Here is a 22,660-nt window from a genome sequence, read left to right as displayed (position 1 = left end):
AATAGGAAGAATGCCAGGATCCATCTGTTTCTAATGTTCTCTCTCTGACTATTTTGTTTTTTCTTTTCAATTGCGAAATATTTCAATATATAGAAAACTATTTAATATAAGGAAATTATGACAGAAGTAAATACTGTCATAGCTGCCACAGATCTCTCTTTTTAAAAAGAAAAGAGACCAGGTGCAGTGGCTTATGCCTGTAATCCCAGCACTCCGGGAGGCCGAGGTGGGCAGATCACAAGGTCAGGAGATCAAGATCATCCTGGCCAATATGATGAAACCCCATCTCTACTAAAATACTAAGATTAGCCAGGTGTGGTGGTGGGCACCTATAGTCCCAGGTATTCGGGAGGCTGAGGCAGGGGAATCACTTGAACCCAGGAGGTGGAGGTTGCAGTGAGCCGAGATCGTGCCACTGCACCTCAGCCTGGTGACAGAGCAAGACTCCATCTCAAAAAAAAAAAAAGAAAAAAAAACTTTAGACAAGAGTTTGTTTGAGCAAAGAAAATGCACATACAGGCGAAACTGTATAAAGGCTTTTAAAAGTTAGGAAGTAGCTACCCTCAGGGCTGGAGAGACACATGGCGGGGCATGTCGGCAACGTTCTGTTTCTTGATCTGCGTGCTGGTCACGTGAATATGTTCAGTCTATGAAGATTCACCAAGCTCTACATTTACGCGTGTGTTTCTAATATGTATATTAAATGTCAATAAAATGCTGGGACTTTTTAAATTTTCCTGCTTATTTGTAATTTCCAAGAAAGAAATACAGTCTTCCTTACCCCCTGCACACACACACACACACACACACGTGCGCGCACACACACATGCACACACACATGCACACACGCACACACACATGCATACACACACGCACACACACACATGCACACACATGCACACACACACATGCACACACACATGTACACACACGCGCGCGCACACACATGCACATACGCACATGCACACACACATGCACACACACACACACACATGCACACACGCACACACACATGCATACACACACGCACACACACACATGCACACACATATGTACACATGTGCGCACACCCATGCACACACACACATGCACACACACATGCACACATGCACACACACATGCACACACACACACGCGCACACACACGTACACACACTGCTGTTAGTCCTACTCCTGATTGGACCAGTACTGTTTACCACACAAATTAAGACCTGATTGTGATTAGGCTTCCAGTTTGGGACAATTCCAGTACTTGAACTGGGTTTCTGTCTCTCCAGTTCTAATCCCACGGAGTTTCCTTATGTAATGAAAATATTTCACATTTGGGATAAATTCTTCGTATCCTTAAAGATAACAATAGTTACCTTCCTATGGCCCGGGATCTACGCTAGGCTAACCCTATTCGATATGGTGTGTCCTCCCAGTGGTCCCGCCCGTTTTACAGACAAGGAAGCTAAGGCTCAGAGAGGTGAGAAACACCCCCAAAAGTGTGCTCTTTCTGATATTTCCTGTCACACCTCCAAGTGGTTCTTTCTGCAAAAGGCTTCATTCTCTTTAGCAGTTCTCTATGCTTTTCATCTCCAACTAGAAAGCGAAGGCCAGATGGTCTTCGGCCATATCCATCCAAACTACCTGATTACGAGGGTTACCGGAAGTGAGGGCAAGGATGTTTGTGCTGAAAATCCCGGGTTTGGATCCCTCGTGCTCAGCCCCAAACCGCAGAGGAAACCTCTAATAGTCAGGCAAGCCAGGAGAGCTTTGGCAAGAGCCCTGAAATCAGACCCGGCCAGCATGTGTTCCTGAATATCAGAATAGACACTATATTTACCCTGACAGCCTTTTAGTGCAACTGAAAGCTATAAATAACCATTAGGGCCCAAGCAAGTGGCCTTAACACATGGATTTTCTTCCAAAAATGCAGACCCATTTTAATTAAGTTTGTCATTAACCTTTGGGGAGGGCAGGGCCCCTGGATTCGGTTTGCTTTCGGAGACACTGTGAGTAAATTTCCTATTTGTTGAACATTTGGGGATTAGCACGCCCACTGGGTGTTCAGCTCGGAGGCTTGCACAGAGCCGAGCTCCCTGCAGCCTTGGGCCTCCCCCTGCCCTGGGTGCCCTGATCAGCGTCTCTTTGCAAAGCCAATCCCCTCTTACTCCGTTGTCCCCCAGAACAAGATGGGAGTCATGGCTATGCTGCTGCTGCCCCTGCTGCTGCTGGGAATCAGTGGCCTCCTCTTCATCTATCAAGAGGTGTCCAGGCTGTGGTCAAAGTCAGCTGTGCAGAACAAAGTGGTGGTGATCACCGATGCCATCTCAGGACTGGGCAAGGGTAAGCTGGCTTTGCTCCCACCTGTGCCCATTTCGGCCCCCAGGGACTGGCAGGGTGGCAGGGTGGTGTGTGGGCAAGCCTGCTAGGTGGGAGGGGATCCCTTCTGTGTTCTCTCCCAGCTTCTGTCATTAACCAGCAAGTTTCCCATCTTTTGGAGGCTGCAGATTCCTGAAAAACAAGAGCGGTGGAATATCTAGGATTGCAAACTCACAGCCTAAGGGCTAAAATGGGTCTGCAGATGTGATTTGTTTTGGCTTCATGAGGTTTCCAGAAATTTTGAAAACGCAAAGCCTTGAGCTAGGGCAGCGTACTGGTTGTGAGCCCAGACTCAGGAGCTGGGTTCAGTTCCCGCCTCCAGTAATGACTAGCTGGTTACTTCACTTCTCTGCCTTAAACTTCTCCTCTATAAAGCAAGGGTACCAGGAGGCTCTACCTAACGATGCCACTGTGAGGAATAAATGAGTTCATAGATGTATAGCACTTAGAGCAGTACCTGGAGCTGCAGTGGATATCACTCAAGGGTTAGTAATGATGATCATGAACACATATAGGCAAAACGTGCCCACACTATTGGGCCACATACCCCACCCATCCCTATTGTATCACATTTGGCCTGATTCTTTCAATCATTGCACTTTCTGGCATTGAAGGCATTTGCATTTGCAACTCCTGAATTATATAGCCTCAGAGGGACCCTTCTGCTGGTGACATCTATGACATGAGAGGCCGTAATTGTCCTTAAGTTTACAAAATTCTGATTCTGTCCTTCCAGACAATGGTAGTACAACTTTGTATGTGATATAGTTAGCACAACTTTTGCTGTAGTTTTTATTATTTTTCATAGAGCACAGATCCCACACAGTCCAACATTCATTAGTAACTCAGTAAGTGTCCATTGAGTCCACTATGTCCCGAGCATTGCCCCCTGAGAGTCCCTCTGGGGGGCTGGGCACTTACCCGCATGGTGCCGCCATCGTGGGAACCTTCGTAACCTCCCTGAGAATTTTCTCAGAGCCTGCTACTCATCCTCTTCGGCATCCAGTGGGAGCCAATCCGCACGCTTTGAGGATGGCTTAGATTTCAGTGGGTGATCAACCCGGGTCCATCTTGTAAGATAAAAAACAAAGCATAAGGCAGATAAACTAAGCTCTCTCTCCAAGTGGCCCCATACACAATTCCCAGAGAGGATATCCTGCATCAAAGGGGAGCGAGGTACACAAACTCAAACTCCTTCTTCTTCAGGGGCAAGCCAGGGCACACACATCTGTCTATCAGACCAGACACAAGACAACAGGGAGTGTGCTGCCCTGGAGAGCTGGAAAAGAGATGCCCACCTAAAGCCATTCAGAACAGAAGGTTTTAGGGAAAATTTGCTCTCCAAATGGTGCATCTTTGTCTGGCATTGCACCAAGCTGCTAATACGTGATTCCCTGATACAGCCTCTACCTGGAGCCTTTCCTGACACCTTTAATTGCTCCTTCCTCTTGAATGATCCTTGTGGGACCAGTTTCTTAACTGGCCCCTTGCAAGTGCATACCGCATTAGTGTATTTCTCATGCTGTATCTATGTGTTTCTCAGTGAGTCCACTAGATACAGGCTTCCCGGTGCTGGAGCCTGTGTTTTGTTCATCCAGCAGCCTCAGCACCTAGCTCAATGCTTGGTTGGCATACTCAGAAAAAGTGTATTTAATGAATAACCTCTAAAAGTGACAGGTGATCAGGGAAGGCCCTCGTTTGGATAAGTGTGTTCTTGCAAATTTGTTTTATTGTTTTCCGGTTTGATCCCAACATGGTTGGAGAACACACTCTGTATGATTTCAATTCTTTGAAATTTGCTGAGGTTTGTCTTATGATCTATCTCGGTATGGGTTCCACGAGTGCTTGGAAACAATGTGCGTTCTGCCATTGTCCTATACATGTGGATTCGATCCTGTTGGTCGGCGAGGCTGCTCAGTTCTTCTGTAGCCTTGCTAGTTTTGTGTCTTATTAGGTAGAAACACAGTTTTATTGATCGTTGAGAGATGTGTATTTGTTTTAATCATCTCATTCACTTTTAAAACACCTCATTCAGTTGTAGTCACACATGACACAAACCAGGTACCCAGGAAATACATCTTATGAGGGAAACAGCCTTTGCAGAACTTCAGGGCCTAGCTTGTCGTGTCTACTGTCACTGTTCTTTTTTTTTTACTATATCTCATTGACCCACCCTGGAAAGAAATGCAAAGAAGAAAAAAATACATTTCCAGTACTTAGCAGTAACTTGAGATGCTGGACGTGTGTGACCTTAAATAAACGCCTAGTTCCCCACGCTGCTGACGACAGTGATTCCAGGCTCCAACTGCTGCGTGTCTCAAGTCCAGGGCGCGGAGAGGATGATGCAGGCTTTGCACAGCCACTGCACACCCTGCTGCCATGGAATCTGCACGAACCCCATGGGTGGCACCGGGAGCAGCAGGGAGTGCCACGCCAAGTTGTTTACTAGGGAAATCAAACAGACAAAGGTCAGGGCATCTAGTCCTCGCTCCAAACCTCCAGGATTCGGCCAAGCCAGGAATCCTGTCACCTTGTACCCACTGTGTCTGCAACAAGAGTGTTGATCAAGGCCAGGCTCAGTGGCTCACACTTGTAATCCCAGCACTTTGGGAGGCCAAGGCAGGTGGATCACTTGAGGTCAGGCGTTCGAGACCAGCCTGGCCAACATGGTGAAACCCCGTCTCTACTGAAAATACAAAAATTAGCTGGGCATGGTGGCTGTCACCTGTAATCCCAGCTACTTGGAAGGCTGAGGCAGGAGGATTGCTTGAACTCAAAAGACGGAGATTGCAGTGAGCTGAGACCATGCCACTGCACTCTAGCCTGGGTGGCAGAGTGAGACTCCATCTCAAAAATAAATTTATTTATTTTAATTAACTAATTTAATTAATAATTGATTTAATTAATTTAATTAATAATCAATTTATTTTTAATTAATTTGAAAAAAGAATGACTTTCAGAATACCCAACCCCTGCACCTGAGCTGCTTCAGAGGGTACAGCTGAACGTCAGCCCTGCCTTTGTGCTGTCACCTCAAAGGTGCAGTTTCTCTCAACATTTCTGAAATCAGACTGATTGTCTTTCAATCCATAGCATCTTACAATCCCCATAGGCCACCCTTTAAAATGTCTCTGTGGCTCATGCCTGTAATCCCAGCACTTTGGGGAGGCTGAGGTAGCTGAATCACTTGAACTCAGGAGTTCGAGACCAGCCTGGGCAACATAGTAAGACCCCCCCCATATCTACAGAAAACGTAAAACTTAGCCGGGTGTAGTGACATGTGCCTGCATTCTCAGCTACTCAGGAGGCTGAGGTGGGAGGATCGTTGGAACCCAGGAGGTGGAGGTTGCAGTGAGCTGAAATCACACCACAGCACTCCAGTCTGGGCGACAGAGTGAGACCCTGTCCCCAAAAAAATTAAAATTAAAATTAAAATTAAAAGTCATGTATTATCTCTGAAATCAGGCAACAGCTCATCATCGATGGCATCTTAGATTGATGAAATACAGAAAGAAGGGCTCAATTTATGTTTATTGAATGAAAAAGAAAAAGCCGTGTACCAAAGTGCTAGATACATGCTGAGCTGATAAAAGAATAGAAATAAGGACACTCAGGTATACCAAAGACCTGGTTTCAGCAGAAATGACTTCTTTGGGGGCAGTGCCTCTAGGCTTGGCTGCAGCAGTACTGAGCACGCCGCTGGGCTCCCGCCTCCCAGGCACACCTGGGCAACGCAAGGTGTTAGCGGAGAAGGGAAATGGCGTGATGGGGAAGAATGCTCCCGGCTGTCTGTTCTAACAAGGCCAACGCCAGAGATTTGATCTAGCTCCTGCTCGCAGGCCCCTCACCTACTCCAGTGCCCTGCTGCAAATAATGCTCTGGGGTCAGGTGTGGTGGCTCAGGCCTGTAATCCCAGCGCTTTGGGAGACCGAAGCGGGCAGATGACCTAAGGTCGGAGTTCGAGACCACCCTGGCCAACATGGGGAAACCCTGTCTCTACTAAAAATACAAAAATTAGCCAGACGTAGGGGCAGGCACCTGCAATCCCAGCTACTCGGGAGGCTGAGGCGGGAGAATCCCTTGGACCTGGGAGGCAGAGGTTGCAGTGAGCCGAGATTGCGCCACTGTACTCCAGCCTGGGCAACAAGAATGAAACCCCGTCTCAAAAAACAAACAAACAAAAAAATAGATGTTCATCATCATGACAGGGAGGGAGCGAGGAGTGAAAATGCACCCTCACCCTCAACGTGCCCCTTTCTCAGCAGTGGGCATTTGCCAAGAGGAGCCTAGTGTGGAAAATGCGTTACTCACCACCTGGATGTCAGACTCCTGTGGGGGTCACATCCTGGCTTCCCTGCTGGCCAGACTCCAGGTGATTCATTTCAACCCATTGAACTTCACTCCTCTCATTTGTAAAATCCAACCTTCATTCTGCTCCAGAACGACAGCTGAAATGGAGAAAGGCTAGAATTTCTGTTGCCCACAGAAGTTTCTTTTAGTGAATTCTGTTTTAAAAGCCATATGTATTTAAAAGAATTTTTTTAAGTAAAAAGAACACAAGATACACCTAGAACCCCACATGCTTGGGGACACCCTGTGTGAATGCATCCTTCCTTTCCTTTCAGGGGGATGCGTATGTGAGTAACCCGTCATGAGCAAGCATAAATCAAGGGTGTCGTGAGACAGTCCACCTGAAATTTATTCAGAGGGAAGAGTCCTTCCTCTGCAGCTTGAGGAAAAAAAAAATCAGGTTGTTCCTGACTTTTCTGATTACTCTTTTTTTTTTTTTTTTTTTTTTTTTTTGAGACGGAGTTTTGCTATTGCTCTTGTTGCCCAGGCTGGAGTGCAATGGCGCGATCTCGGCTCACTGCAACCTCTGCCTCCCGGGTTCCAGCGATTCTCCTGCCTCAGCCTCCCGAGTAGCTGGGATTACAGGCACATACTACCACGCCTGGCTAATATTTTTTTGTATTTTTAGTAAAAAGGGGTTTCACCATGTTAGCCAGGCTGGTCTCAAACTCCTGACCTCAGGTAATCCACCCGCCTTGGCCTCCCAAAGTGCTGGGATTACAGGTGTGAGCCACCACACCCAGCCTCCGATTACCACTAGATTTTGCAAAATCCTTTGGTCATGGTGGGTCCCGAAAGAGAGCATTGATTCGGGAATTGGGATGCCCAGTTTAACACCTGATAACATGGCCATTTTCATTGAATTCGAACTTTCTTTCCTCCTCTCTGCTCCTCCCCACAGCTAGTGCAAGTTGGAGGGAAGCTTCTTGCTGTTTCTTAGGCTTCTAGGGCCTCAGGGACTGGAAGGAGGCAAGACAGGAGAGCAAAAAAAACCCTCACCCGACTGACAGCGCTATAAGATGGCTTCAAGGTCCATCGGCCTGGTCCCTGTTTAAAACTGGGTCTGAATCTTTCTCTTGCGGGCACTTTTATGCGCCTTTCAGAGGCCTCCCTAGGATTATTCATTTCTGTGAAATGGGAGATGTGGGTTTTTTCTCCACTCGCTTAATCCTTCCTCACCCGCTGGTTCCCGGGCAGTCTACTCCCCACCAACCCTGTCCTCTGGAGTTCCACTGACCTTCCGAGAGGTCCTCTTGGGCTGACTTCAGATGAGCTCTCAACCAACTCATGACCTACCCTGGCCATTGATGGCTGTGACTTCCTTGGCTCTGCAGGCCGCCCCCGATGGAGAGGTCCTGGCTTTCCTTTCCTCTGCCGTCAGGGCATTGGCTGGGCCCAGGATCTTGCCCATAAGACAGGAAGCTGGACTCCTGGCAGCAGGGAACCGTCCCATGTTTTAGTCTGCATTTAAGTATTACTGATATTCACTCATCTTCTGTATCTTGATACATTTTTTGTGAATTGCTTACTCATCTCCTTAACCAATTTCTTTATTAGCATCTTTATCTTTTTTCTAATTGATTTGTAAGAGTTTTTTCATATATCAAATTAACTCTTTTCTGACATATATATTATAAATACCTTTTCTAAATTTGTCTTGTCCTTTATTTGTGGGTGTTTTTCTTCCTTTTTTTTTTTCTGTAAGAAGGTTTTTGTTTTGTTTTGTTTTTCTGTTTTTCTGGGGTTTTTTTTTTTTGTTGTTTTTTGTTTTTTTGTCTCTACTGGCTGGAGTGCAGTGGTGCAATCTCAGCTCACTGCAAGCTCCACCTCCCGGGTTCACGCCACTCTCCTGTCTCAGCCTCCCAAGTAGCTGGGACGACAGGCACCCGCCACCATGCCTGGCTAATTTTTTGTATTTTTAGTAGAGACAGGGTCTCACCATGTTAGCCAGGATGGTCTCGATCTCTTGACCTCGTGATCCACCTGCCTCGGCCTCCCAAAGTGCTGGGATTAGAGGCGTGAGCCACCATGCCCAGTTAAGAAGGTTTTTTTAAAAGGGTACAATCCATAAATCATTTCTGTTAGGATTTTTTTTCCTTCAATGGATGCTCAGGAGCCCTCCCCAATGAAAGGTATATATTCGTCTCTACCTTCTTCTAGTTCTGTTTTGGTTCTGTTTTTATATTTCACTATTTAGTATATTTTGGTATAATACATCCAGCTTTTTTTCCCTCCCAAATAGGGCTTCAAATAACCCCCCCTCTTTTTTATAAACAGAGTCTCACTCTGTTGCCCAGGCTGGAGTGCAGCGGCGTGATCTCAGTTCACTGCAGCCTCCATCTGCTGAGTTCAAGAGATTCTCTTGCCTCAGCTACCCAAGTAGCTGGGATTAAATTTTTGAATTTTTAGTAGAGACAAGGTTTCGCCATGTTGGCCAGGCTGGTCTCAAACTCCTGACCTCAAGTGATCTGCCCACCTCTGCCTCCCAAAGTGCTGGGATTACAGGCATGAGCCACCGCACCCGGCCCCCACTCTTTATGTAATACGTCCTTTTCCCATTGATTCAACATGTTAACTTTATCGTACACTAAATACTCCTCAATACCTGACTCTATTTATTATCAATATTTCTATCTAGACTTGAACGGCTGACTCTTTAATTTCTGTAGTTTTACAATATATTTTAACAACTGTTTTTCGAAATGTTCTTTGCTTTCCTTCATAGAGTATTCCAATTAAGGTGTGCAAAATATGCCATATAATGTGTAGACTTTTTCTGACATTTCCCAAGACCTGTTGGGATCCTGATTTACTGAATCAATTTAACTTGGAGACAGATTGACATCTTTATTGGATTTTGTCATCCAGACTCATCATGAGCTGTATAAATAAAACACCTGCATTGAGAGGAATCTTCCCTTCTCTGCAGCCCTAACAATTCAAGGTGACATTGTTAACCCAGTTATTTCTGGATTCGGGTTTCCCTCTGTCAGCAGACTGAGCTCTCCCAGCGCCGTCCTCCCAGCTCTCTCAGGGATTCCCAGCACACCTGTTTTCAGGCCTCATGGAGACCTCTTATCCCCACAACTCTCTGCTTGGGTCCTCTCTTGGCCTTTTCTGCCTCTTCACTCCTGCTCCCACCTGATTTAGACTTCATAGTCCAGCACCTCAATTCCTCCATCTCTCTAATACCACAACTTCCCTGCCCATCATGCCCCTTACCAAGCCCCGACCAACAGTCCTGTCTAGCCGGTCCCTTCTCTCCACCTGCAGCAGGCTCTGGGCCCTGCTGGAGAAAATCACGCAGCCCTGAGTTCACTTGGAGCCACAGCACTTGGGATACCCAGCCTCCACTGGGCACGAGGCTGCCAGGCTGTCCTTCCATGTTCCCAGCCAGTCTGAGTCCATCACTTCATGGTGTAAATGAGACAATAATAGGTTCTTTCCTGGAGTCGGTGCTGTTGGTGCCTCTTCCAGATCCCCGTACTTGGTCAGCTCATCCATTTCCCAGGCACTGTAAACGCTGGCTGCAAATGGCGTGCAGATTGCAAATGGCGTGCAGATTGCAAATGGCGTGCAGATACCTCCTTTCCCAAAGACTTGTCTTCTGCCAGTGGACGCTGCCCTGCCTAGGAGTTACACAGCTTATGCACGTACCCCCAGAGAGGGCAGCCCATATCAGTGACTGACACTGGTGTACAAAGGCTGATCCTCTTGCCTCCAGCTGTGCAATAGAGTTTAGATTCCAGAGTCTTCCTTGGATCAAGCCAAAGCTAGACTTTCTTGAGACCATATCCTCTCCTGGCCCCTACTCCATGACCTCACTCCCCTGTCTCTGAAGAGCAGGCCCTCAGTAAATCCTGGCCACCTGAATCCTTGACTCAGAGTCTGCTTCCTGAGAACCCAACCTAAAGATACTATCTCATAAGGTTATTGTGAGTATTAAATGAACTACAGAGATATGCAAGAGATATGTACGTATCTTTCAACAGTTCCTACAGCAAGGAAACTCTCCAAATCTGTGAGCTTCTATTGCTTTTAAGTATCGTTAGTATTGCTACACAAGAATTCTGTTTGTCTACCAGCTAACACTCAGTTGAGGAAGTGCTACATTGGGTGAGTAGGGAATCAGTCCAGAGGAAAATTAATTAGACAGAAAGTAGGTTTACTTTTAAATACAAAGAATCCTGGTATTATCCCCAGAGAAAATGTGGAGGAAACTGGTGATGTTTGATTTGAAAAAACATGGTGATGTGTCTCCATTATCTTCAGATTGAGATATCTCTAGGGCTGCGGTCCTGGGGGGCCAGGTCGGCAGGTTCATCTTTCTGTTCAGTGTAAGGAAGAATTTCCAATTATCAGAACTTTCTAACAAAGGAGGCGTGGTCTCACTCCACCATGAGCTCCCTTTCACGGAAGCAACTAAGTGGAGGCTGGAAATGACAAAAATTCCAGCCCGGGGAGGGAGTTGAATGAAGTGACCCCTAAAGGACCTCGTGGTGCTAAGACTTCTGAGTTTTTTGAATTCATGGGTTCCCAAGAGAGGGGGTTCACTGTCAGCGGTTCCATCCACACAGTGTGTCCTGCCCTGTGTCCTTCTTCCCCACAGAGTGTGCTCGGGTGTTCCACACGGGTGGGGCAAGGCTGGTGCTATGTGGAAAGAACTGGGAGGGGCTGGAGAACCTATATGACGCCTTGATCAGCGTGGCTGACCCCGGCAAGGTAAGGTCTTCCAGCAGTCGGCGTGGGTAACTCCTGGGCACTCCCAGCCTCCACTGATCATTCAGGACCAGCTCTTGGACCAAGTGGAGGAAACTTGGTGATTGCTTTGGGGAATGTGAGGTAATGAACCCAATGACCTTGGCATAGGGTCATGTTTGTCATTCATAAGGGGTTGACTTATTTTGACTACCCACCACGAAAAATCGTGTTCTGTAGCCACAGCCCCTTGCCCTGACCCTATATAACGCAAACTCGAGAAGGATCCAGAAGACAGAGGATGTTGCAGGTATGGGCTGTGATCACAAACACAGCCATTTTTTTTTTAATACCTTAACTGACATCTCCATCAAAGAAACCAGATAAATGAGATCCCTTCCCAAGAAGTCTCCCAGAAAGTGAACACTTCTTTCAATGAGGCCGCAGTTTCCAGAGGTTTTTCTGGAGCATTGGTCAGGGAGCTCCCTTCAGGATACTTTTTTCGAATCTTTACCTTTGAGGTTGCATTTGGTGGTTAGGAACAGCTCAAAGTAATTCAGGGGTAAGTCTGATATTTGAGGAGATGAATCAAACAGGACAACACAGAATGCCCCAAAGTGTGTTTCTAGGGATGTGATGAGGCACTGGGTAAAAGCGAGGGTTTGCGGTCAGTTGTGTGAGAAACACTGAGTTAAGCTAAGCTTGTCCAGTTTCTTCACTGCAGGACTTTTCAGAGCCTTTAATATGCCAATGTGCACTGTGTATCTCCAAGAAGAACTTGGAGAACAGTCTGTGTTTCCCAAGCAATTTTGACCACGGAACCCTCTCTTCAAGGGCATATCTCAGGACTAGTCTTTGTCGAACACTGGGATTGCATTTACCACTCGGTGTCATCAATTTTCCCATCTGTCCACCCTCCTACACATCCCTGGATCAACAGAGTCAATGCAGCAAGTGTCTGGCTAAACACAATGCCTGGCACTTAGTAAGCAGATGTTTCAAAAATATTGTGTTGAGTGTATGATTTTAGTTTTCTAAAATGTGGCTATGAAGTCCTGTGATGGATTTATTTATTTATTTATTTTGCAACTTGCAAGCCAGGTTGAAAAGCAATTTCCACAAAGGAGCTCAGAACTGTTAAAAGTAATGATGCCACCCCGGAAGCAAGGCAAAACCGCAAAAAGAACGCCGCCAAAGGCGAAAATCAATTAACAAGTCCGGAAACCTGGCCAAAGAGTTAAAACTAATGCCGCAAAATCAACGCAAAAATTGGTGGTTTTGCCCCGGGCCCCAAAAAAGAAATACCCGGCAAAAACCCCCAACCCAAAAACAATTCCGCCTCGTCCGCCTTTTTTTTTTTTTTTTCAGTCATTTCATGATCTTTGAATTTCAAAATGGGTGGCTTTTAGATCGAGGGCTCCCAAGGTCTGCAAGAGGGAGGAGATCCCACATACCCTGACTCTGTCATTGGTTCAGCAGACATTCACCCCAAAGCTGGTCCTATTGGACCTCTCAGACATCAGCTGCGTCCCAGATGTGGCAAAAGAAGTCCTGGATTGCTATGGCTGTGTGGACATCCTCATCAACAATGCCAGCATGAAGGTGAAGGGGCCTGCCCATAAGATTTCTCTGGAGCTCGACAAAAAGATCATGGATGCCAATTACTTTGGCCCCATCACATTGACAAAAGGTCTTGTGAGTTTGACTTTCCCATGGGTATCTGGGCCACCAGATTCTACAGAGGGCTCTGTTAAATAGCCAGACAGTCATCCTATTCTATATGGAATTCTCCAGTCCCCTTAGAAAATTCTCTACCTATTGGGTGAAAGCTTTCAGCATTCCCATTTTCAATGTTTATGTAGGAAAAGGAACCCAGGAAGTATCTGATTGGCATATTTCAACCACCCTCTCTGTGAAACCCCTCTCCCCACCCAAGCTTTGCCCTTTTACTTCTCTTTCCTTATGTCCCTGGCTTCCCTCCAATTCGACGTCTCTGAACAATTGTCTCATCCTCCAACAATTGTCTCAACAACTGTGTGCATTCTGCTGTATCAACCTTGCAGTTGATCTGCTTCTAACCATGACAGTTGGTCAAAGGTAAAGATTCTGTCCTCAGAAATGAAGAAGAAAAAGGACTTATTACCAAATTACAAGAGACCCAGTATTCTGTCAATCCCTTCACAGAAACAGGGAAGGCAGGAGGTTGTCTCCCTTTAATGAATAAGATGGTGATTCCTATGTGAACCTGTCTGAGGGGCCTAGGAGACACCCAGGTGCAGATTTCTCACCACCAAGTTCAAACGCCAGTCTGAAGCCTGGAAAATGGGGCTGGAAATGACCACAGAGTAGAATGAAAAGTTGACAGATCATGAGGTCAGGAGTTCGAGACCAGCCTGGCCAACATGGTGAAACCCCGTCTCTACTAAAAATACAAAAATTAGCCAGGCATCGTGGTGGATGTCTGTAATCCCAGCTACTCAGGAGGCCAAGGCAGGAGGATCGTTTGAACCCAGGAGGCTGAGGTTGCAGTGAGCCGAGATCACGCCATTGCACTCCAGGGTGGGTGATGGGCTGAGACTCCGTCTAAAAGAAAGAAAAGTTGAAGCCCCTGCTCTCCAAAAAAATAAAAGTTTATCAAAGCAGAAGCTCAGGGGGAATGTAATGTGGAGAACACCTCCATTTAGGGAGTTGGGTGTCCTGGCAAGGTCTAAGATCTAGCATGATCTTGCAATTACCGTCTCTACAACCAGCTCCCACGCTGGACACCTCTAACAATAGGATTCCGAGTACTAAGACAGATGAAGAGAAAGAAGCATTTGGGGCAGAAAGATGACTTTCCAGAGCTGTCCCAGAGATAACAGTTTCCTCCAGTCCAGTCCCTGTGGATACAGCAAACATGCCAGCACAAGTGTGTCATCTATCAACCTTTAACAGAGACTGTTCACTGGCATCAAAGCAATGAACAAAGAAAGTGGAGTGGAAAAGGGCCAGAATTGGTTTCTCTTCCTGGTTAGCCCTCACTAAGGACCCTGGGTCTAGTCCCTAGCTCTGGACCTCAGTTAGTCCATCTTGTTTTTGGTTTTTTCTTTTCTTTTCTTTTCTTTTCTTTTTTTTCAAGACAGAGTCTCGTTCTGTGTCCCAGGCTGGAATGCAGTGGCATGATCTCAGCTCACTGCAAATTCCACCTCCCGGGTCCACCTCCCAGGTTCAAGTGACTCTCCTGCCTCAGCCTCCTGAGTAGCTGGGACTACAGGCACCCGCCACCACGCCTGGCTAATTTTTTGTATTCTTTTAGTAGAGACAGGGTTTCACCATGTTAGCCAGGATGGTCTCCATCTCCTGACCTCGTGATCCACCCGCCTCAGCCTCCCAAAGTGCTGGGATTACAGGCGTGAGCCACCGCGCCCGGCTCAGTTTGTCCATTTTTAACATGGAGATGCTGGGTTTCACAGATCATTCTGAAAGTTGACTCTGAGTATTGTCTTTTCACTTTTTGCCATATCCCCATTCCGCCTGTACTATTATTAATTTAATACCTTTCTCTGAATTTTCTCATTTTTAAACTAAATTCACTTTAGGAGGAAATGTGTATAAAACCAACACAAATTTAAAACCTCTCTCATTCTCAATAAATAAAGGGCAACCTGAAAATTAAACAAAGTAAGTTCTCCCAAGGTAGCCTGAGAACATCAGAATCTTCCCTCTCTTTGTTAAAAGATTAGCACGTGCAAGAGAGGTGTTTAAAGACGTACTAGAACCATTGTGAGACTTCCTTCTTCCTTCTGGAGGCCATAGTAGGAGAATTGAAATGGGAATGACTTTCTCACTACTGAGATCAGCATCTGTTCTATTCTATTGGGTACCACACGCACTACCTGAGTGCAATATGCCCATGGAACAAATCTGCACGTGTTTCCTCTGCATCTAAACAAAAGTCGAGAGGAAAACACAATAAATATAAACATGCCTTTAATAAAAAGAAATCAGTGTCACTAAATGCACATTGGTGGGAAAGCACCAATTTAAAATCACCCAGCAATTCACCAGCCCACACTTTGGGAACGCTGTATAAACGATTGCAGGGTTCATTCCATCTCCGCTGCCCTGCTGCAATCTAATTACCACGGAGGGAGCGGAGCCCCATGATGAAGGGGAGCCGGGGGAGGGGTCTGCCGGCGGCTGCCTAACTGAGTCGCAAAGTTTTAACCATGACTCTTTGTCCTGTGTTTTCCAGCCCTGCTTCCCAACATGATCTCCCGGAGAACAGGCCAAATCGTGTTAGTGAATAACATCCAAGGGAAGTTTGGAATCCCGTTCCGTACAGCTTGTAAGTTGCTAAGATAAAAATATGAATCTTCTGTTGTATGTCTTATGGTATAAGGCAGGAGCTGTTATGTCTAAGACTAGGCAGATGGTCACAGGGGAAAGGGTCCAAGGATGACACCATCTGCTGGGTTTTCTTTCATCCCTATGGTTCCTATTTTTTGAGCGCCTACAGCATGCAAGTGGCTATGGGAGATGCTGAGATATTAAAGATAAGCTCCCTCTGTCTGTGAAGCTCACAGTCCCCTATGTGGGCAGGACATGCACTAGGTGAACCTGACAATGCCAGGTGAAGGTCACGCTCCTGACAAAGATGCACAGTCATAGCTCCAATGCCCCTTCCTCCATAAAGATGCCCTTGAAGGTCAGGGAAGATTACCGTTGGGAAAGAGAAGGATGGGTGCACATCACAAAATGGGAGGGCAATGGAGACCTTCTGAGGAAGTAACCAGGAAAAACAGAAAGGGACAGAATTCAGGGTGGGGGCAGCTCCAAAAATGAGCGTCCTTTCAAAAGTTCAAGGAGAAGGACTTCTAGGTGTATGTTCCTGGGATCTAGCTGGAAAAATTCTGGAGCCATTTCCACATCTGATGAGCTAGTTCTAAGAGGCGGGGAACATACCATATACATTTCTTCATGGCCCACACTACCATGTGCAAATTAGGGGCTCAGTAAATGTTTGATGGGTACAAGGGTAGAAGGGAAGAAGGGAGGGAAAAAAACGAGTAGGTCCCCATATGAATTTGCTCAGGGTGCCATAACAAAATACCAAGGCTGGGGCTTACACAACAGAAATTTGTTTTTTCATTCTGGAGGCTGGAAGTCCATGATCAAAGTGTCGGCAGGGTTGGTTTTCTCTGGAACCCCTCTCCCTGGCTTACAGATAACTGCCTTCTTGCTGTGTCCCCACATAGTCTTTCCTCTGTGCATGTGCATGTCTGTTGCCTCCTTGTATGTCCAAATTTCCTCTTCTTCTTCTTCTTCTTTTTTTTTTTTTGAGACAGACTCTCACTCTGTTGCCCAGGCTGGAGTGCAATGGCAAGATCTTGGCTCACTGCAACCTCTGCCTCCCAGGTTCAAGCAATTCTTCTGCCTCAGCCTCCTGAGTAGCTGGGACTACAGGCACCCGCCACCACGCCCGGCTAATTTTTGTGTTTTTAGTAGAGACAGGGTTTTACCATATTGGCCAAGTTGGTCTCAAACTCCTGACCTCAGGTGATTGGTCTGCCTTGGCCTCCCAAAGTGCTGGGATTACAGGCGTAAGCCACCACACCCGGCCCCAAATTTCTTCTTCTTATAACAGCACCAGTCAGATTGGAGTAGGGCCCAGCCTAATGGCCTCATTTTATATTAATTACCTCTTTAAATATCTCTAAACACAGTCACATTCTGAGCACTGGGGATAGGGTTTCAGCATATAAATTTTGGGAGGATTGACAACAGAATTCAGCCCATAACGCCCCCTCTAGTAGTGTTTTACCTTCCTTTTTCCATTTGCCTTAGTTAGTCTAAGCCTATGGTGCTGTGAGCCTGTGATATGGGAAAACCTGATTACTCCTCCATGTAGTAACCTCAATGGGAATGGCACCAGGCAAGCAGGTGGCACCATGCCGCAGCGTCATTGGGGGCCCAGGATCATGCTAAGTCATTCCATCAACACCATCTTCTGGGTAGTCACAGCTGGGTCCCTGCTGGCAAGAAGAAGAAAGAGACTGTGGAGGATCCATGCCCAATGTCCAAACCCCAGGCTGTCATTGTACATCCCATTGCCCCTAGGCTGGCATCACCACTGCTCACATCCTACTGGGAGAACTCAGTCACATCTAAGTGCAAGGGACACTGGGGAGTGCAGTGCACTTGGGGGCCCAGGAAGAAGGGAAGAGTGAATGCGCCACATACAGCAGTCTTTGGCACATCCCGCATTTTCCTCTCTTCCCCAGCCCACTTAGGAATCTCCCCACTGCTCCTTGTATTTTTAAACTTTCTGTCTGTTATTTTCAGCAGCTGGGTGACTTTTCACCTTCCTTGCTTCCTGCCTTCATTCATTCAACACAGTGTTTCAATGCCTAAAGCCAGGTGATGGGGACACAGAGGCGACATAACACAGCGAGGCATGGGCATGACAATGGGCCCTTTGGCCACTGACCCGTATTGGACAAATGCACGCATTTCCTGGGAATATTTGCAAAACACAGCATTGGGGACTCAGAATTCTCTCAAGGCTGTCTCCACCCCCATCAGCTACGGTCTGGCTTCTCTGCACTGAGGAATTGAGGGGCACAGTTTCCCACTTAAATGTCATAACTGAAGCGATGCCACCCTGGACTGGCCCCAAATTCTCTTCTTCCTCTGAATCTGGCTTTGGACAGACACAAGGAGCTGGCGTGGGAGTGACCTGGGGTCTGCTAACTCAGAGGTTTCTTTCTTTTGACCAAAGGAACGCAATGTCCCTGAGCACCTCAGCACAGTTCCCTTACCGTCCACTCAGGCAAGGAGATGGGGGCTCTGAGGCTCAGAACCTGGCACACAGACTCGAAAGGGGATGCAGCCTGCCATGTGTCCCTCCCGCTGCAGGCACCCACCCTTTTCCTGCATCAACCATGCCACATGGGGCCGGGCACAGTGGCTCACATCTATAATCCCAGCACTTTGGGAGGCTGAGGCAGGTGGATCACTTGAGGTCAGGAGTTTGAGACCAGCCTGGCCAACATGGTGAAACCCATCTCTACTAAAAATACAAAAATTAGCTAGGCATGGTGGTGAGCACCCATAATCCCAGTTACTCGGGAGGCTGAGGCAGGAGAATTGCTTGAGCCCGGGAGGCAGAGGTTGCAGTGAGCCAAGATCAAGCCACTGTACTCCAGCCCAGGCAACAGAGCAAGATTCCCTCTCAAAACAAAACAAAACAAAAAACACCACGTGGAAAGTCACCTGTCCATGTATCTGCCCCACTGATGAACTGAGTACTCCATGAGGCCAGAGCTGCCTCTGTCCACCTCTGGGTCCCCAGCTCCTCACCCACCAGAGCAGGGGCTTCACTGTTGAATGACTGAAGGAATCAAGGAGATGGTGGATGAATGAAAAACAAGCTAGTAGACCTTTTTTTGTTAACACTTGCATTGGCGGGTGTAATTCACATACCACACTACGCATCCATTTAAAGTGCATGGTTCTGCAGGGCACGGTGGCTCACGCCTGTAATCCCAGCACTTTGGGAGGCCAAGACAGGCAGATCACCTGAGGTCAGCAGTTCGAGACCAGTCTGGCCAACATGGTGAAATCCCATCTCTACTAAAAATACAAAAATTAGCTGGGCATGGTGGTGTGTGCCTGTAAACCCAGCTACTCAGGAGGCTGAGGCAGGAGAATTGCTTGAACCTGGGAGACGGAGGTTGCAGTGAGCCGAGATCGCACCACTGCACTCCAGCCTGGGCGACAGAGTGAGACTCCGTCTCAAAAAAAAAAAAAAAAAGCCTCATTGGAGAGAACTGGAAGCTTGCTGGTCATGATGTCAGGGAGACCAGGAAAGGATTCTGGCTGAAGGCATCTGGGCACGGTGGCAGGAACCACAGTACATCCACCTTCTGCCCCTTCCGCCTCTGACTGATGGGACATCACACCCCAGATGTGGCTCTAACTTCCCAAAGCTCTAAGCAATGTCCACTCCCTTCTTTTTGGAATTCCTGGAATGATCCTTTTTTGCCCAACCCATGGCTTCTATGATTTGAACTGGATTTGGTGAGTGGATGACCTGGACGGGCTCTTCGAGGAGAAGGGAAACAGGAAGGGAGAGGGGATATCTGTGATTCAGGCTCACTGCAGCCACCAGCTGGCCCCAGACTTTGGACAAGTTTCGTAGGCATCAGCCTTCCCAGGAAGGAAGAGGAATTCATGTTGGTGCCAGCATTCTGTATGTTTTCTCATTTGATCTTCACAGTAATTTGGCAAGGGAAGTATTACTCCCATTTTAAAGATAAGAAAATTGAGTCTCAGAGAGGCAAAGTGATTTGCCCAAGGTCAGGTCACACCACCAGCAAGTGGCTAAGCTCGATTCAGTTCCAGCTCTGTGTCCACCACTCCCGAGGGCTCTCTGTGCTCATCTGTAAAGTGAGGGGCAGATTCTTGAGGACCCTCTCCGCTCTGAGCTTGCAGGAAATGTGTCTGTGGGCCCCCCTGCTTCCAATGCGCATGCCCACCGGGAAGCCGGGCCGGGAGTGTCCTGCGCCCACCTCCGGATGGTTTCTCCTGCAGACGCTGCCTCCAAGCACGCAGCCCTGGGCTTCTTTGACTGCCTCCGAGCCGAAGTGGAGGAATACGACGTTGTCATCAGCACCGTGAGCCCGACTTTCGTCCGGTCGTACCACGTGTATCCAGAGCAAGGAAACTGGGAAGCCTCCATTTGGAAATGTGAGACTTCAGAGGGAAGCTGGGGCCCCTGGGGGCCTCGGGAACAGTCCAGTGTCACTGGGGGGTGAATGACCTTCAGATGGGTACTCCTGAATCATGAGTCTGAAGGTGGGAGTGGAAGAGGCTCAGCAACCCCCAACAGCAGGGCGGGGGCCGCAAACCTTTAGGCCTGAGGCACCCGGTAGGCAGAATCCTCCCGGCAGCCTACGGCCCGTGCGCCCGCTGAGCTCAGCCACTCGGCTTCCTCTGCCACCTCGGCAAGCAACTGCCTGTCTCTGGACCTGTTTCCCAGATGTCATGGATTGAAGAACTTTCCTGCTCCCCCTTTCCCGTGCACAGAGTGGAGACCGAGAGTCGAAAGCCAGGCCACCTGGGCCCGGCGCAGTGGCTCACGCCTGTTAATCCCAGCCCTTTGGGAGGCTGAGGCGGGCCAGGACCACGGGGTCAGGAAATCGACACCATCCTGGCCAGCATGGTGAAACCCCGTCTCTACTAAAAATACATAACGTTAGCCGGGCATGGTGGTGCGTGCCTGTAGTCGCAGCTACTTGGGAGGTTGAGGCAGGAGAATCACTTGAACCCGGGAGGCGGAGCTTGCAGTGAGCCGATAACGCACCACTGCAGTCCAGCCTGGGCGACAGCGCGAGGCTCTGTCAAAAAAAAAAAGTCTGCACTGGAAGCCGGCCTCTGCCACATATTAGAGGGTTGGACGTGAGCAAGTCCCTTAATCACTTCGTGCCTCCCTAAGAGGTAGGTATTGCTATTATTATTTATTAGTATTATTATTTTCATTTTAGAAAATGACGGATAATAGCAATAGCAATACCTACCTCTTAGGGTTGTTGGGAGGACTGAAGGTTCTGGAATAGCAACCAGCCCCTCTATCTATCAGCGCACCTTATTACGGCCACTACTCTAGGATACTCTAAGGGTACAGGCGCTACACCTTGCCCAAGGCTTCCACCTTGAGGATCCAAGATGATCCAAGATAGGGGGCAGACCAGGGGTTCCAGGATGCTCCTGACACACACAGCTTCACGACCGTCACAAACAGCCCCTTAATCCACCTGGCACCTTCTTAGATCCTAACCTCTTTTGCATCCCTTCCCCCACACATAACCGCCCTGCGAAATTATCAGGGCAGGAAACCAGGTCCACCTTATAGACGAAGAGGCAGAAGGAAGCCCAGAGAGTGGAGTGTCTCCCGCTGGGCGCCGTGGCCCGCAGGTGACGGAGGGGGCCTAGAACCTGTGACTCTGGGGACAGCTCACGCTTCCCGCCCCTGAGCCTTTGTGCACGTGCAGGGCTCTGACCAGCTGGCTCCCCACTGAGGCCATAACCCCACCCCCAACGGGGGCCGTTCAGTCTTTTTCAGGAAGCTGACCTATGGCGTGCACCCCGTGGAGGTGGCGGAGGAGGTGATGCGCACCGTGCGGAGGAAGAAGCAAGAGGTGTTCATGGCCAACCCCATTCCCAAGGCTGCCGTGTACGTCCGCACCTTCTTCCCGGAGTTCTTTTTCGCCGTAGTGGCCTGTGGGGTGAAGGAGAAGCTCAATGTCCCGGAGGAGGGGTAACTGCAGCAGGCCAAATGGGCCACCCCTTGGAAATAAAGGTTTTTCTGGCAGGTGCTGGCGCTTCTGTCCTGTGCTCCGCACTGGGGGCTCCACACTGGGGGCCCTTGCAGCCCCACCCCTCATCTGTGTGGGGTCTCCCCTTGACAGTGAGGATGGCCTGGAGCCAGCCCAGAAGCTACGGAGCCTGGGGTTCTCCACGTTCCCAGGTCAGACTTCCAGAAGCTTCCCTGCTCTGTAGGGTGACGACTCAGCAGGAAACAGGAGCTGCACTGACTCTAACCCCCACATACACACACTCACATTGTATGCGTATGTGCTCAGGAACTCAGTCTGAAAACCACCTCCACTGTATACAAGGGTGACCTGGCCACTTCACCTCCACCCACGAGAGCAGGACTTGACGACCCTTTAGAACAGTGCTGCAAGGATGGAAATATTCTATGATCTGCGTTGTCCAACATGGCAGCACGGCCACATGTGGCTGCTGGGCACTAGAAACGTGGCCCTCTGTGTCTGAGACACTGAATTTGTAATGCTATTTAATTATAATTAATTTAAACTTGAATAGCCACGTGTGACTAGCAGCTCTAGAGTTAGGGGTGTGTGAGAATCAGCCCCTTCCAGACTGATTTCATTGGCCTCAGACCCCTCCCAACCCCATCCCCAGCTCTCCCCTGCACCCCCGCCCCCACCATCCCCACCCACGCAGCTAAGCTGGAATTTTAGCTTCCACATTGCTTCTAACAAATGCTGAGAACCTCTGCCCAGGTATCCACCTTATTTCAGCCTTTCCTTCAATTCTCAAAGCAAAAAGCATTTAAAACGCCATGCTCTCCTTGGAGGTGGGCACTTCGTGTAGTCTCCTTTTTCTTATACAAAACAGTAAATGAGGGCGGGAGCGGTGGCTCACGCCTGTAATCCCAGCACTTTGGGAGGCCGAG

At 48.3% G+C, this 22,660-nt stretch overlaps 1 protein-coding gene across 2 annotated transcripts; it reads left to right on the top strand.

Moving 5' to 3' along the window:
* The first annotated feature begins 2,170 nt into the window (after window positions 1-2,170).
* On the top strand, window positions 2,171-21,769 carry DHRS7C (dehydrogenase/reductase (SDR family) member 7C). 2 transcript variants are annotated; one of them, XM_011973158.1, is made up of 6 exons: window positions 2,171-2,331; window positions 11,327-11,439; window positions 12,895-13,105; window positions 15,650-15,742; window positions 19,990-20,145; window positions 21,511-21,769. In XM_011973158.1, exons 1-6 carry the CDS (start codon window positions 2,178-2,180, stop codon window positions 21,717-21,719), a joined length of 936 nt encoding a protein of 311 aa, XP_011828548.1. In that variant the 5' UTR covers window positions 2,171-2,177; the 3' UTR covers window positions 21,720-21,769. The 2 variants fall into 2 exon arrangements, with proteins under 2 accessions (XP_011828548.1, XP_011828547.1); XM_011973157.1 differs by having other exon boundaries at window positions 12,892-13,105.
* Window positions 21,770-22,660: the final 891 nt, after the last annotated feature.

This window comes from Mandrillus leucophaeus, unplaced genomic scaffold (genome assembly GCF_000951045.1).
Source record: "Mandrillus leucophaeus isolate KB7577 unplaced genomic scaffold, Mleu.le_1.0 Scaffold135, whole genome shotgun sequence".
Taxonomy (NCBI): domain Eukaryota; kingdom Metazoa; phylum Chordata; class Mammalia; order Primates; family Cercopithecidae; genus Mandrillus; species Mandrillus leucophaeus.
Note: the sequence above shows the minus strand (reverse complement) of the source record. Positions and strands in the feature narration are given on the sequence as shown.

Excerpts from the sequence above, each read along its gene's own strand:
- DHRS7C (XM_011973157.1), top strand. The coding sequence starts at position 2,178 with ATGGGAGTCATGGCTATGCTGCTGCTGCCCCTGCTGCTGCTGGGAATC. Across the intron at positions 2,332-11,326 it reads CATCTCAGGACTGGGCAAGG|AGTGTGCTCGGGTGTTCCAC; the intron begins GTAAGCTGGCTT and ends TCTTCCCCACAG. Across the intron at positions 13,106-15,649 it reads CCCCATCACATTGACAAAAG|CCCTGCTTCCCAACATGATC; the intron begins GTCTTGTGAGTT and ends TGTGTTTTCCAG.